This window comes from Caretta caretta, chromosome 15 (genome assembly GCF_965140235.1).
Source record: "Caretta caretta isolate rCarCar2 chromosome 15, rCarCar1.hap1, whole genome shotgun sequence".
Lineage (NCBI taxonomy): Eukaryota > Metazoa > Chordata > Testudines > Cheloniidae > Caretta > Caretta caretta.
In genome coordinates this window covers 10823590-10837463 of record NC_134220.1, presented here as the reverse complement: position 1 = coordinate 10837463, position 13874 = coordinate 10823590, and the positions used below count along the sequence as shown (strand labels likewise).

At 48.7% G+C, this 13874-nt stretch overlaps 1 protein-coding gene across 4 annotated transcripts; it reads right to left on the bottom strand.

Annotated features, from left to right (window-relative positions):
• Positions 1-258: 258 nt before the first annotated feature.
• On the bottom strand, positions 259-13787 carry SIRT4 (sirtuin 4). 4 transcript variants are annotated; one of them, XM_048821584.2, is made up of 5 exons: positions 13727-13787; positions 5232-5737; positions 3440-3734; positions 1847-2044; positions 259-1076 (listed from the first exon to the last, which is right to left on the bottom strand). In XM_048821584.2, the coding sequence occupies exons 2-4, from the start codon at positions 5735-5737 to the stop codon at positions 1892-1894; spliced, it is 954 nt and encodes a 317-aa protein (XP_048677541.2). In that variant the 5' UTR covers positions 13727-13787; the 3' UTR covers positions 259-1076; positions 1847-1891. The 4 variants fall into 4 exon arrangements, with proteins under 4 accessions (XP_048677541.2, XP_048677540.2, XP_074976318.1 ...); XM_048821583.2 differs by having other exon boundaries at positions 5232-5928; positions 13727-13762; XM_075120217.1 differs by lacking the exon at positions 13727-13787 and adding an exon at positions 13618-13638.
• Between the last annotated feature and the right edge of the window lie 87 nt (positions 13788-13874).

Below are 13874 nucleotides of genomic sequence, written 5' to 3'. Positions count from 1 at the left end.
ATTGGTAGCTTAACAGAGGTGGATTTTCTCTTAGTGGTGGGGCAAAATGGGGGATGGGGATACTTTAGGGTGGCCTGTTGAGACAGACAGTTCCCTCATCAGGGTGGTCTCTTGTGCAGGTATCGTCGTATTACTCTTTTGCTTCATCTAGTGCTAATAATTTCAGCTTGAATTTCTGAAACGGAAAAATGAATCTGACCCAGGCATGAACTTGACTGATTCATAGGAGAGGAAAAAATTCCAAAGTGGCACCATAAATCTTGTAAGCAATTTTTAAATTTAATTACACACGGAAAACCCTACTCCCAGCTGCGCATTCCAGAGAAGGTCATAGCTTAGTTAGGAGCAGCTCTGGTCAGGCTGACTCAGTGAAACTCCAGCAATATCCCAGTCATTGTTGTTTTTTTTTAAGGTTCAAATAGGAGCCAAGGGTAGCTGCCAAACTGTACAGCACCTCCCTCTGGCCCCGTAATGCTCAGCCTTCTCCCTGCTCGAAGAGGAGGACTTGTTCAGCTGATAACCCACCCCGCAAAGAAGTCTCTCTCTGGAAAGCAGCTGCATTTAGCAGGTGGCCTTGTTCAACTTCTCTGCTGAAAACATTTTTCCCAGTACAGGTTCCTCCCAGCTCTGGGAGAGCAGAGTTCCGGCTTCACGGGGCCTGTCTTATGCCGTCCCCTCTCACCTTCTTCTGACATTAGATCCCCCAGCTGCTAAAACCCTCTTCAGCTCCGTGCTCCCCCCCATTCCAATTTGTCTAATCCCTCCTCCAAGCTCCCCTTCCCCAACTCTCCTCCTGGTGCCAATTGTAAGAAAAGTGTCTTGGTTTGGAGATACAAAAGTCTGATGACCGTGTCCCAGCACCTTGCAGTGAAGGCAAAGCAGGGGCACAGTAGACTCTAGGGACAGGTAGGGCCGAGAGAATCTCATACGAGGTGCTTTCCACCCATCCTGCTTCCAGGTAAATGGAGACCATGGCTCAGTGCAGAAAGCTGATCTGATTGGAACGGATGATGGATTGCTGTCCTCTGCTGGTCTCATCAAAAGATGCACCTTTAGATCTCACCTCCGTTTGCCTGCTGGGTTAAAATAGCCCCTCTTAAGAGATTATGATGGGTCAATAAGCACTTGACGATATGAGGAAAAGAAACTGCTTTATGTTGCTTATTATTTGTATTTCCATCGCACCCAGTTGGAACTTGATACTTTAAAAATCAGTGCCCAATTAGCTGTGCGCAATCCTACGCGGCAGAGTTTTTGTATTACCACATCCTGTAAACTTTGCACTAAAAATCACAGTGCACAATGGGCCTTGGTAAGTCACTTTTTTTTTAATGTCCTGACACAAAGTTTCAACAATGTGCTGATCAGCCACTCTATGACCCTGCAGCCACTCCCTGGGGGCTTTCTGCTAACTGCCTTGTTAAAGTAACTATCTGATTGGAACCCAAAGAAACCAGAAAACTGATGAGACGAGTCAAGTCTGAAAATTCCTCTCACCCCATTCTCTGGAAGGATTAGCATCCTGGGAGCCATTCTCAAACCCAAAGAAGTCAATGGGAATTAAGGGTGCTCAGCTCCTTTATTTAAGTTAATTAATTTGTAGGCAGTCAGCCTTCCCCATCAGGACTGCATCAGTCAGAGCTGAAACTATATGATCAAGTGTTGGCACCTGTTATTGGGATGGCTTTTTTGCTTGGCTGATCTTTGTCCCTATCCTGCCAGAAGTGCTCAGCATTTGATGGGTGTCCAAGGACCTCCTGCTGCTCAGTGGGTGTGACTGACAATCCCACGTCAGCTTGTCACAGGTAAGGCTGGGGAGTTTACTCACCATGAACAGGGTACTTACCTTGGGTGGGTGCAGGTGCTTGGCTCACTAACACTAGAAACTGGGTCACCGCAGGACAATCAAAGGCAGCAACTCCCCACACCGGGAATTCAGTTTCATGGATGCAAAGTGATCTGACCTTGTGGGTCCAATATTAATGATCACAATTGGCAGCTTCTTCTCATGGGCAGCAAGTGCAAACCTGTAACCAGAGTACACCTGCAGGGACACAAAGAAACAAAGTGATGTGGAGCCTGGACAAAGGAAGAGCTATAGAAAGAATCAGTCCACATAGGCCATTGCCCAATGGTGGGACATGATTGTTCCCTCTGGTGTATTTGCAGATACACACTACACAGAAAAATGCTATATAAGCTACTCTTCATTCAAGTACTAGATTCTTTCTTCAAATCTGCACAGGATGGGAGCAGCTGCTACTTAACTCCTAACAGAGGAAAGATTTTCAATACTGTGGAAAATATTCCCCCTTCAATGGTTTTTGTGACTTTCCTTGCCACCCCTAGCTAGTTATCATAGAGTCTTGCTTATATGCTTCCACCTTTGTGGCCTATCTCCTCTGCCCATTTGGGGATAAACATGAGACCTTGATTGCTTCCAGGGACAGGATTATGACTTCACTTCAAGCTCAAGCAGCAGTTGGGCCCCAAATATCCTGAAGAGGTGAGGACTGGAACTCAACAGCCTCAGCCTTACCCACTCATGTCAGCCCTTGAGATGTGTGTGAGCATTTTACAGTGCAGCTTTATTCTGTAAAGTAGCTTTCATGCAAACTGTGTCCCAGACACTTTCCCAGGTTAAGTGGTGGGCTCAGAGTCAGGATAAATAACAACACAGGCAAGAAATAGCTCAGGGAGAAAAAAAGATGGCAAAGCAAAGAAGGGAAGCTGTCCAGCAGGGCTGTTCCAGAATGCAGGTGAAGGCTCTCTGCTCCCTCATCTTCTTCAACTTCTTTCAGCAGTCTAATGAGGAATTAATTCACTTGCAACTCTGTTCTCTCCAGGCAGAGAACGCTCTATCTCAGTCTGTTTCCTGCAGGTCTCCAGCCTGGATAATGTATAAACCTCCCCACACTAGAGACAAAGTTATTTCAGGTTGCCATTCCCATAACACTAGGGCGTGAGAGGAATATGTTAGAAAATTCAAAGGAAAACCTGAAGTGGGGGTGAAGAGGGATTTTGCAGCACTGATCTTTCACACCAGGCTTAATAGGGTGCTAAAGACAAAAGAGTTGGGCAAGAAAAAGTGGGATCGTGATCTTTGCAGGGCTAATCTGCATCTAAAGTCAGGTAGATAACAGGGCTACCTGGGCAACCGTGGAGATTAAGAAAGTATATCTGGGATAGCATAGGCAGATCAGACAGTATCTGGGAAATGGCTAAGTCCGACTGGCACTGAAGTGAAAAGCACATAATAGGTACCTCACAGGGATGGCTGTGAAGCCAGATTATAAAGACAGTAGAACAAAATACTAGGAAATTCTGGAGACTGGATTCAGATAAGAGGGATGGTGGTCCCAGATTATGGGATCAGGGACCACTGCAGAGACAGTAGCCCAGAAAAATAGGAATACAGACAGGAGAGATGAGCAGTTACCTGCAAAGAGGATCCTGCCACTAACATGGAATCTGATTCAGCCAGGCGCTTGTGCACAAAGTCCACTTTCTCCCGGCTAACTGTGTCCCCAAAGAACGTCACATCTGGCTTCAGGATCCCACCACATCTGCTGCAGGCCGGGACACGGAAGTTATGCACCTGCTCTTCTGTGAGGAAGACATCCCCATCCGGGGCCATGCCATGTGCTTCAGCTGTCCAGGTGGGATTCAGCACTTCAAAGCACTTCTGAAGCTCAGAGCGGGGAGTTTGCTCTCCACAGCCGAGGCAGAGAACCCTGAAACACAGTTCATGGTCTTTCAAAGGGCCCCATCTCCACTGGGCTGCAGCAATTCACTGATCCAAAGATTTTAAGGCCAGAGGGACCATTTGTGATAATCTAATCTGACCCCCTGCATAGTACAGGCCAGAGAATGTTCCTGCGTGAAGTCTGGAAGGCCCAATATGGACCTCACAACTCTGTGTTTAACTATGACCCTGAAGGAAACTGCCCCATGGGAGCCGGTGGGTTCTAAAGAATATGTGATCTAAATCAGTGGTTTTCAACCTGTGGTCTGTGGACTCCTGGGGTCCACACACTATGTCTAAGAAGTGCAAAGGGGTCTGCATCTCCATTCAAAATTTGTAGGGGTCCACAAATGAAAAAAGGTTGAAAACCACTGCTCTAGAAAGTCAGAATTACTCAAGAAGAGATCTAAGGGTATGTCTTCACTAGCAACGTTAACGTGGCTGTATAGCCGCGGCACCAGTGCTATAAAAAAACCACCCCCACGAGGGGAGTAGCTACCTGCACTGGTGCACTGTCTACACTAGTGCTTTACAGCGCTGAAACTTGCATCACTCGGGCGGTGGGGATTTCACACCCCTGAGCAAGAAAGTGTCAGTGCTGTAAAGTGGCAGTGGAGGCCAGGCCTAAGTCCTCTACCTACTTCCCACCTCCATCCTCACCAGCGGGGTGGGGGGATTCATGGTTTTAGCATTGCTCTGAAATATCACCACAGGTTCAACTTCCAACAGTGTCAACTCAGCCCAGCATCCTTCCAAGGCAGAGAAACTAGCTGCCAGGCTGTTTACTGTGTGTGCAGATCTTTCCCACAGGGCCTTCAAACATTGTGGTCCCATCTGTGCTGTGTAGACATTAAAGTACCTTGGGATCTTTTGGTAAGTGGCCTTGGCTAAAATCCCCCCTCCATTTCTGTGGTGCAGAGTGCTGCTCTCCCTCCCAAGAAGTGGCTGCACGGCAGTGGTGCTGTTTACGTATAGTATGCAATGTCTGTGGTATGTACTATCCTTGCTGCACTTCTTGTCTCCAGAAAGGTCCACCTTCTGTGCTCCCAGCACAACCCACTGATTTCAGCCCCATTTACCTTTCCCTGCACACGCATGGTCTCTGTTCCCCTTCTTGCCCTCGCTGAGAGGACTCTAGATATGACAGAAAAGGAGAACATCCTAATGATAACAGATTAAAGGGGAAACGAGTCAAACAGTACTGCACGAAAGGTGTGTGAAACGTGGGAGCACCCGGGCAAAAGATGTTCTGCCCCTTAAACAGCATCTGTGGATTAGCCACCCTCCCGCCATAGCATAGCAATTCTGTGCTCACCTCTCCCGCAGTCAAGCAGCACCTTTATGTTGTCCCACCTGTGTAGTAACATGACATTCTTACATAATTCCTTGTGCCCCCCCATAACACCACACCCCTTTGTAAGCTACTCTCCCACCCATAAGATGGTACCTGTGCATTAACCATCTTTTCCCTAACCCTGTAGCGTACCTGTGTGTGCAGCCATGCAATTCCATCACCCGCTGACTCCCGGCCTTGGTATGCAGGGCATCCACATTCTGGGTCACCAGCCAGTGCAGCTTTCCTAGCTTCTCCCAGTTTCTTAAGGCCAGGTGCGCTGCGTTAGGCTGGTGAGAGGAGAACTGGGGCCAGCCCACAAAGTTCCTTGCCCAGTACCTCTGGCGGGCACTGGCACTGCGAAGAAACTCAGTATGCTGGATGGGCCGCCTGTCCGTCCTGGCATAAAGCCCCACCCCTTCTGAGCGGTAGTCAGGGATCCCTGATTCAGTGGAGATTCCAGCGCCGGTCATTACCAACAGCCTCTGGGAATGAGAAAAGAAGCGCTGCAATGCCTCCACTTCCAGGGCATCTGGAGGAAGGCTGGCTGGCACAAAAGTCAGGTTTGGAGAGGCCTTGGCCCCGGAGTGAGATCTGTAATGGTGGAGCCTGAGGGCTCTGCAACCTTCCGGCACCTTCAAAGCACAGTATATACTCATCTAGGACCCAAGAAGATGAATATATGGCAGTTAAACCTTGGAACACAGAGGTCTTCCTTAACGACAAGGTTATTTTTTCTTAGGCTACTGTGAGGAATTCATGATGCTGATAATGATACTTTGTTCTTCTCTTCTGCCTTCTAGTCAACAATCCCAAATCACTTTGGACACGTTAATTCATTAAACAGCACCTGCGAGGAAGGCATTATTAGCCTCCTTTTCCAGCTAGAGAAACTGAGGCATAGAGAGGTGAAGTAACTTTTCCACGGTCATGCAGTGAGTCAGTGGTAGAGCAGGCACTCGAGACCAGAACTCCTGACTCCCAGCCCTGTGCCCTATTCATAGGTCTCACCCTTCCTCCTTGGTTGACAGGCAGCTCCCCCCTGCAAGTGGGCAAACTTGGAAGAGATGGGGCCAGTTCTTCACATTTTATGACTTTTTTAAAGGGACACCAAGGCAGGGGAAAGCCAGAATCTACCTAAGACTTGGCTTTATACGGGGTTGCAGGTGGACAGCATCCCTTTCAGGCACATGTGATGGGCACAAAGAGTGGCAGCGGAGAGATAGGGTAAGAGAACCCCAAGTATGCCAAGCTCATCTCCACCGGCCTTGCCTGGTTTGGGAGCCCAGCTTCTCCTCAGGTGGGAGTTTGCTCTGCTGCTCTTGGCACAGAGTTGTCTCCAAACCGGGGTGGAGAGCAGCGCACACAGAAGCAGCATCACACGGAGCAAAGCCCTCACCACAGCAGCAACCCCATTCTTCAGAACCCCTCCCCACAGATGACGCCCCTCCTCACCACTGCCTCTGATGAGGGAAGGCAGAGATGACTCGCCCTGTTGTCTCCCTCCTCTTCAGGGTAGAGGCCCTGTTGATAAGAGGAGAGTATAGAGCCTCTGGCTGTTACAGAGCCTGGGCAAAACAGGCCTTGCATTAGTGGGTGAGTTTGCAACCTAGGCTGCCTCCCAAGCCAGTTGCCATGTTGGGCACCATCCCCCTCAATATGAGCAAGAGAGGGAGGCAGGAATGGGGCCTATCTCTGCTGCTTCTCTAGCAGCAGGAAGGCCTGGGTTCGGTGTGTCTCTGAGTTGCTGCTCCCTTACAGGGGTCTGGAGGGGGCTAGGAACAGAGGGGCCCAGTGTAGGAGGAGCAGCTGGGAGATGGAGGCCAACAAAGGAGCAGCAGAGTGGCCCTCAAACAGTAGGGGACAGCATGAAATGACTGAGGGAGGGGAGAATGGATTTTGGAGAGCTAGCAATGTAAATTGGCTGGGGGAGGGGAATTGATCTGGGGACAGGAGAGGCATTGATTGCTTTGGCAATAGGGTTGGGAAAGAGTCAAAGAGCGCAGAGGAGCAAAGGCACAAGGAGAGACATTTGTCCACCCTATTTTCAGGAGATTTTTGTCCACTCTGTGTACAAAGAGCATTTACAAAATTTCCCTGTGTACAAAGAGCATTTAAAAAAACAAAATAAAACAATGGAGGGGATGAACTGCCTGGAGATTTCTGGAGACAAGAGGAGCGAAAACAGGGAGAGAATTTGTAATTCACACTAAACACCAAATATATCAGTTTGGGCCAGCATGGGAGCCTAAAATGAAGAGCCTGATTTGCAAAGGTAGGTGCTGAGTGCCAGGTACAGTCAATGGATGTTGCAGCTGTCCAGCATCACTAAAAATTTGACCACTTCCTTAGGTACCTAAGTCTGGATTTAGGTACCTAATTTTAGGCACCCACATCTGAAGCGTTTGGCCTGGATTTTTCAAGATATTAGGCCTTGCCCCGCTCAGCATTGCAAGGCCTAAGGCCCAGACCCTCAAAGGTTTTGGGCGCCTAACACCCACTGAGTTCACATCTACCCAACTGGGCCCCGCAAGCGAGATAGGTGAGGAAATAACTCATTTGTGAACCCTAAAGGGGCCTAGGTGTGAATTAGGTGCCAAGCGGCTGGTCAGGGTCAGGGCTGAGGCAGCTGAGCCCAGGCCCAGCCACCAAAATTTAGGTGCATCAGACACTTTAACTGCAGAAACTTAGGCACCTAGAGACATGAGGCGCCCACCGGCTTTTAGGCAGCAGCTGAGCAGGGATTTTGTGAGTGCTCGTGGCACCTACATATTGGATGCCTGAATTGGCAATTAGGCACCTACTGTCTCTGCTATAGCCACTACTGTGGCAGAGCTGTGGCCCTGCTGCTGTGACGATGTAGCGTAGCCGTGACTTACATTGACGGCAGGGGTTTTACCGATGATGTCGGTAATCCACCTCTCTGAGAGGAAGTAGCTCGGTCTGCCTAGCCGTGTCCGCACTGGGTATTAGGTCAACCTAACTACAGTGCTCAGGGCGCAAAGATTTTCACAGCCTTGAGCAACACAGCTAGGTCAGCCTAAGTTTTAGGTGTAGAGCAGGCCTCAGTCTGACTTGTAAATCCCTCCCCTAAATGTGTTTACAAGTCTGGGACCGACAGCTGAAATTTTTAAAGGGATTTAGGCAGCTAAACAAACAGATAGGCACATGGGCCCATAGCCCCAAAGGTATTTAGGGATTTCAATGGGAGTTAGATGCTTGAATACTTCAGAGGACATTTTCAAAGATTCAGCCCAGGTGCCACCTAACCCATCTAGGTGGATAAGTTCCCACCAGCTGACATTTTCAAAGCAGCCTAAGGGCTGCTACTACTTTGCAGCTAAAGAGCTGCTCTGAGCCCTAGCACAAGCTGAAGCCCCAGAGGCTCTGCCACAGAACTGGGATTTTTAAATTAATTGGAGGAATGTCTATCTTGCCAACAGGGCCTGATCCTGTAGGTGTGCTCTGAGCATGCCTAAGTCCTGCCAGACCCTGCAACAGGTGGGCCGGATGGTGGCCACCATTAGGTGGAGGGGTGGCCAGTACAGCACCTGCACAAAAGAGAGCAGGAGACCCAGGGCAATGTAGGGTGAGGCGAGGTAAGAGAGGGATGGAGTATGAATGGGGGTGGAAAGCAGGGGGTTAGTTGCTAGGGCACAGGCTCCCTAAGCAAATGACCTGGTTTAGATGCCTAACTCCAGGAGAAGGTTCGTGGCTGAGGATCCCAAGTGGACGGAGGCGCCTATCTCTGGCCCATCAGCCGATCGGACCAAGTCAGGCTCTTAGATGCTTAAGCCCCACTCTTCTGCCCTCCCCTCCCCCTGGCATTTTACTCCTGGATAGCTTAGGTGGTTCCTGCTCAGTTCTGAAAATTTTACTTCCTGGCCAGCTTCTGAAAATCCCTTTGGCAGGTGCTTAACTATCTCCATGCTCTAGTCTAGGGAGCGTAGGCAGCATAAAGCTGCCAACTCAGGGCTGAAGATTCCACTAGACAGTGGGCCACCTAGGGGGTTAGTCATAGAATCATAGAATATCAGGGTTGGAAGGGACCTCAGGAGGTCATCTAGTCCAACCCACTGCTCAAAGCAGGACCAATCCCCAATTAAATCATCCCAGCCAGGCCTTTGTCAAGCCTGACCTTAAAAACTTCTAAGGAAGGAGATTCTACCACCTCCCTAGGTAACGCATTCCAGTGTTTCACCACCCTCCTAGTGAAAAAGTTTTTCCTAATATCCAACCTAAACCTCCCCCACTGCAACTTGAGACCATTACTCCTTGTCCTGTCCTCTTCTACCACTGAGAATAGTCTAGAACCATCCTCTCTGGAACCACCTCTCAGGTAGTTGAAAGCAGTTATCAAATCCCCCCTCATTCTTCTCTTCTGCAGACTAAACAATCCCAGTTCCCTCAGCCTCTCCTCATAAGTCATGTGTTCCAGACCCCTAATCATTTTTGTTGCCCTTCGCTGGACTCTCTCCAATTTATCCACATCCTTCTTGTAGTGTGGGGCCCAAAACTGGACACAGTACTCCAGATGAGGCCTCACCAATGTCGAATTGAGGGGGACAATCACGTCCCTCGATCTGCTTGCTAGGCCCCTACTTATACATCCCAAAATGCCATTGGCCTTCTTGGCAACAAGGGCACACTGCTGACTCATATCCAGCTTCTCGTCCACTGTCACCCCTAGGTCCTTTTCCGCAGAACTGCTGCCTAGCCATTCGGTCCCTAGTCTGTAGCTGTGCATTGGGTTCTTCCGTCCTAAGTGCAGGACCCTGCACTTATCCTTATTGAACCTCATCAGATTTCTTTTGGCCCAATCCTCCAATTTGTCTAGGTCCCTCTGTATCCTATCCCTGCCCTCCAGCATATCTACCACTCCTCCCAGTTTAGTATCATCCGCAAATTTGCTGAGAGTGCAATCCACACCATCCTCCAGATCATTTATGAAGATATTGAACAAAACCGGCCCCAGGACTGACCCCTGGGGCACTCCACTTGACACCGGCTGCCAACTAGACATGGAGCCATTGATCACTACCCGTTGAGCCCGACAATCTAGCCAACTTTCTACCCACCTTATAGTGCATTCATCCAGCCCATACTTCTTTAACTTGCTGACAAGAAACTGTGGGAGACAGTGTCAAAAGCTTTGCTAACGTCAAGAAACAATACATCCACTGCTTTCCCTTCATCCACAGAACCAGTAATCTCATCATAGAAGGCGATTAGATTAGTCAGGCATGACCTTCCCTTGGTGAATCCATGCTGACTGTTCCTGATCACTTTCCTCTCATGTAAGTGCTTCAGGATTGATTCTTTGAGGACCTGCTCCATGATTTTTCCGGGGACTGAGGTGAGGCTGACTGGCCTGTAGTTCCCAGGATCCTCCTTCTTCCCTTTTTTAAAGATTAGCACTACATTAGCCTTTTTCCAGTCATCCGGGAATTCCCCCGTTCACCAGGAGTTTTCAAAGATAATGGCCAATGGCTCTGCAATCACAGCCACCAATTCCTTTAGCACTCTCGGATGCAACTCGTCCGGCCCCATGGACTTGTGCACGTCCAGCTTTTCTAAATAGTCCCTAACCACCTCTTTCTCCACAGAGGGCTGGCCATCTATTCCCCATGTTGTGATGCCCAGCGCAGCAGTCTGGGAGCTGATCTTGTTCGTGAAGACAGAGGCAAAAAAAGCATTGAGTACATTAGCTTTTTCCACATCCTCTGTCACTAGGTTGCCTCCCTCATTCATTAAGGGGCCCACACATTCCTTGGCTTTCTTCTTGTTGCCAACATACCTGAAGAAACCCTTCTTGTTACTCTTGACATCTCTCGCTAGCTGCAGCTCCAGGTGCGATTATGGCCCTCCTGATTTCATTCCTACATGCCCGAGCAATATTTTTATACTCTTCCCTGGTCATATGTCCAACCTTCCACTTCTTGTAAGCTTCTTTTTTATGTTTAAGATCCGCTAGGATTTCACCGTTAAGCCAAGCTGGTCTCCTGCCATATTTACTATTCTTTCGACACATCGGGATGGTTTGTCCCTGTAACCTCAACAGGGATTCCTTGAAATACAGCCAGCTCTCCTGGACTCCTTTCCCCTTCATGTTAGTCCCCCAGGGGATCCTACCCATCCGTTCCCTGAGGGAGTCGAAGTCTGCTTTCCTGAAGTCCAGGGTCCGTATCCTGCTGCTTACCTTTCTTCCCTGTGTCAGGATCCTGAACTCAACCAACTCATGGTCACTGCCTCCCAGATTCCCATCCACTTTTGCTTCCCCCACTAATTCTTCCCGGTTTGTGAGCAGCAGGTCAAGAAAAGCTCCCCCCCAGTTGGCTCCTCTAGCACTTGCACCAGGAAATTGTCCCCTACGCTTTCCAAAAACTTCCTGGATTGTCTATGCACCGCTGTATTGTTCTCCCAGCAGATATCAGGAAAATTAAAGTCACCCATGAGAACCAGGGCGTGCGATCTAGTAGCTTCTGCGAGCTGCCAGAAGAAAGCCTCATCCACCGCATCCCCCTGGTCCGGTGGTCTATAGCAGACTCCCACCACTACATCACCCTTGTTGCTCACACTTCTAAACTTAATCCAGAGACACTCAGGTTTTTCTGCAGTTTCATACTTGAGCTCTGAGCAGTCATACTGCTCCCTTACATACAGTGCTACTCCCCCACCTTTTCTGCCCTGCCTGTCCTTCCTGAACAGTTTATAACCATCCATGACAGTACTCCAGTCATGTGAGTTATCCCACCAAGTCTCTGTTATTCCAATCACGTCATAATTCCTTGACATCACCAGGACCTCCAGTTCTCCCTGCTTGTTTCCAAGGCTTTGTGCATTCGTATATAAGCACTTGAGATAACCTGCTGATCGCCCCTCATTCTCAGTATGAGGCAGGAGCCCTCCCCTCACAGACATTCCTGCCTGTGCTTCCTCCCGGTATCCCGCTTTCCCATTTACCTCAGGGCTTTGGTCTCCTTCCCCTGGTGAACCTAGTTTAAAGCCCTCCTCACTAGGTTAGCCAGCCTGCTCACAAAGATGCTCTTCCCTCTCTTTGTAAGGTGGAGCCCGTCTCTGCCCAGCACTCCTCCTTCATGGAACACCATCCCATGGTCAAAGAATCCAAAGCCTTCTCTCTGACACCACCTGCGTAGCCATTCGTTGACTTCCACAATTCGACGGTCCCTACCCAGGCCTTTTCCTTCCACGGGGAGGATGGACGAGAACACCACTTGCGCCTCAAACTCCTTTATCCTTCTTCCCAGAGCCATGTAGTCCGCAGTGATCTGCTCAAGGTCATTCTTGGCAGTATCGTTGGTGCCCAAGTGGAGAAGCAGGAAGGGGTAGTGATCCGAGGGCTTGATGAGTCTCGGCAGTCTCTCCATCACACTGCGAATCTTAGCCCCCGGCAAGCAGCAGACTTCTTGGTTTTCCCGGACAGGGCGGCAGATAGATGACTCAGTCCCCCGGAGGAGAGAGTCCCCGACCACCACCACCCGCCTCCTTCTCTTGGGAGTGGTGGTCGTGGAACCCCCCATCTCAGGACAGTGCATCTCATGCCTTCCAACCAGTGGAGTCTCCTTCTAGTCATTGGTCTGCTCAGCTGAGCCATACGAACATCCCTTTAGAAATCTGGTCCTAACTAGAGAAGCCACTTTTGAAAATGGACTTAGCTATCTAAGGGCCTGTCTACACTTAAAATGCTGCTTTAATGATGACGCTCTAAACTGATGGGAGAGAGCTCTTCCTTCAGCATAGTTAATCCACCTCCCCCTAGAAGCAGAAGAAGGTCTCCTGCCAACAGAATACTGTCTACACTAGGGGTTAGGTTGGTATAAGTGGATTTTCACACTCCTGAATGAAGTAGTTATACTAATATAGATCTGTAGTGAAGACCTGATCTAGGTCAATTATGCCCAGATCCTCAAAGATTTTAGGTGCCTAAAATCAATAGAGCTGAAGAGAAGCCAGCGCCATGATCTTTGATAAGGGACTGACATGATGAGAGCAGTGGGAGAGAACACTTGTTTATGCAGCAGCATTTGGGTCAGACTGGAGGGGAGCAAGATGAGAGGCAGAGTCTGCAGTGGTATAGGTGGGAGGCGACAGTAAGTGGCAAAGACCAAGAGGAAGGGATGTATTGGAGAAATGTGGTGAAAGATGAAAGAGAAAGATTTTGTGGCAAGCATTACTGAGGGGTGAGGGGAGGCTAAATGTAAAGAAATAAATATTTAATGAAGAAAAGAAATACACTTGAAAAACAGGACTTTTTATGTTTAAAATATGATTCTTAACCTTAATGCTTTCTAGTCCACAAAATAATTAAAAATAATTTTCCATTTCACTCTCCTGCCAAGTCCCACATCTACAGTTCTTTGTTTCCCCTGTTACAGTTGCAAAAAATATACTAACATTTCACACACAGTCTAAAAACCACTACGGAGACAGATCAGATCAGCATTACAGCAGGAAAGGGGCAGCATCTGAAGATAACCCCTGACTCTAAAGATCTCCACAGCACCCAGCTTAGCCATACCTCCATTTCTGTAAAACATGCATATTAACAAGAGAAAAATAAAACAGAAAAAATAAAGCCCTTGTTGCTAAACCAGCAAGAAAAATTCTATAAGCATTTGCAAGTTCACCTCTCATGTTATGGCAGTGCCTGACCTTCAGAGAAGACAAAAGGCTGCAGAAACAGAGAACTCTGGGAAATGAAGTTCACAAAACAAAACTAAAAAGGAAAACTACAAATCCCACAATTCAAAGAATACATATGTTGAAAAACTGAGC

Excerpts from the sequence above, each read along its gene's own strand:
- SIRT4 (XM_075120217.1), bottom strand. Across the intron at positions 3,735-5,231 it reads TTGCATGGCTGCACACACAG|GGTTCTCTGCCTCGGCTGTG; the intron begins GTACGCTACAGG and ends ACTGTGTTTCAG. Across the intron at positions 2,045-3,439 it reads TGGCAGGATCCTCTTTGCAG|GTGTACTCTGGTTACAGGTT; the intron begins GTAACTGCTCAT and ends GTGTCCCTGCAG.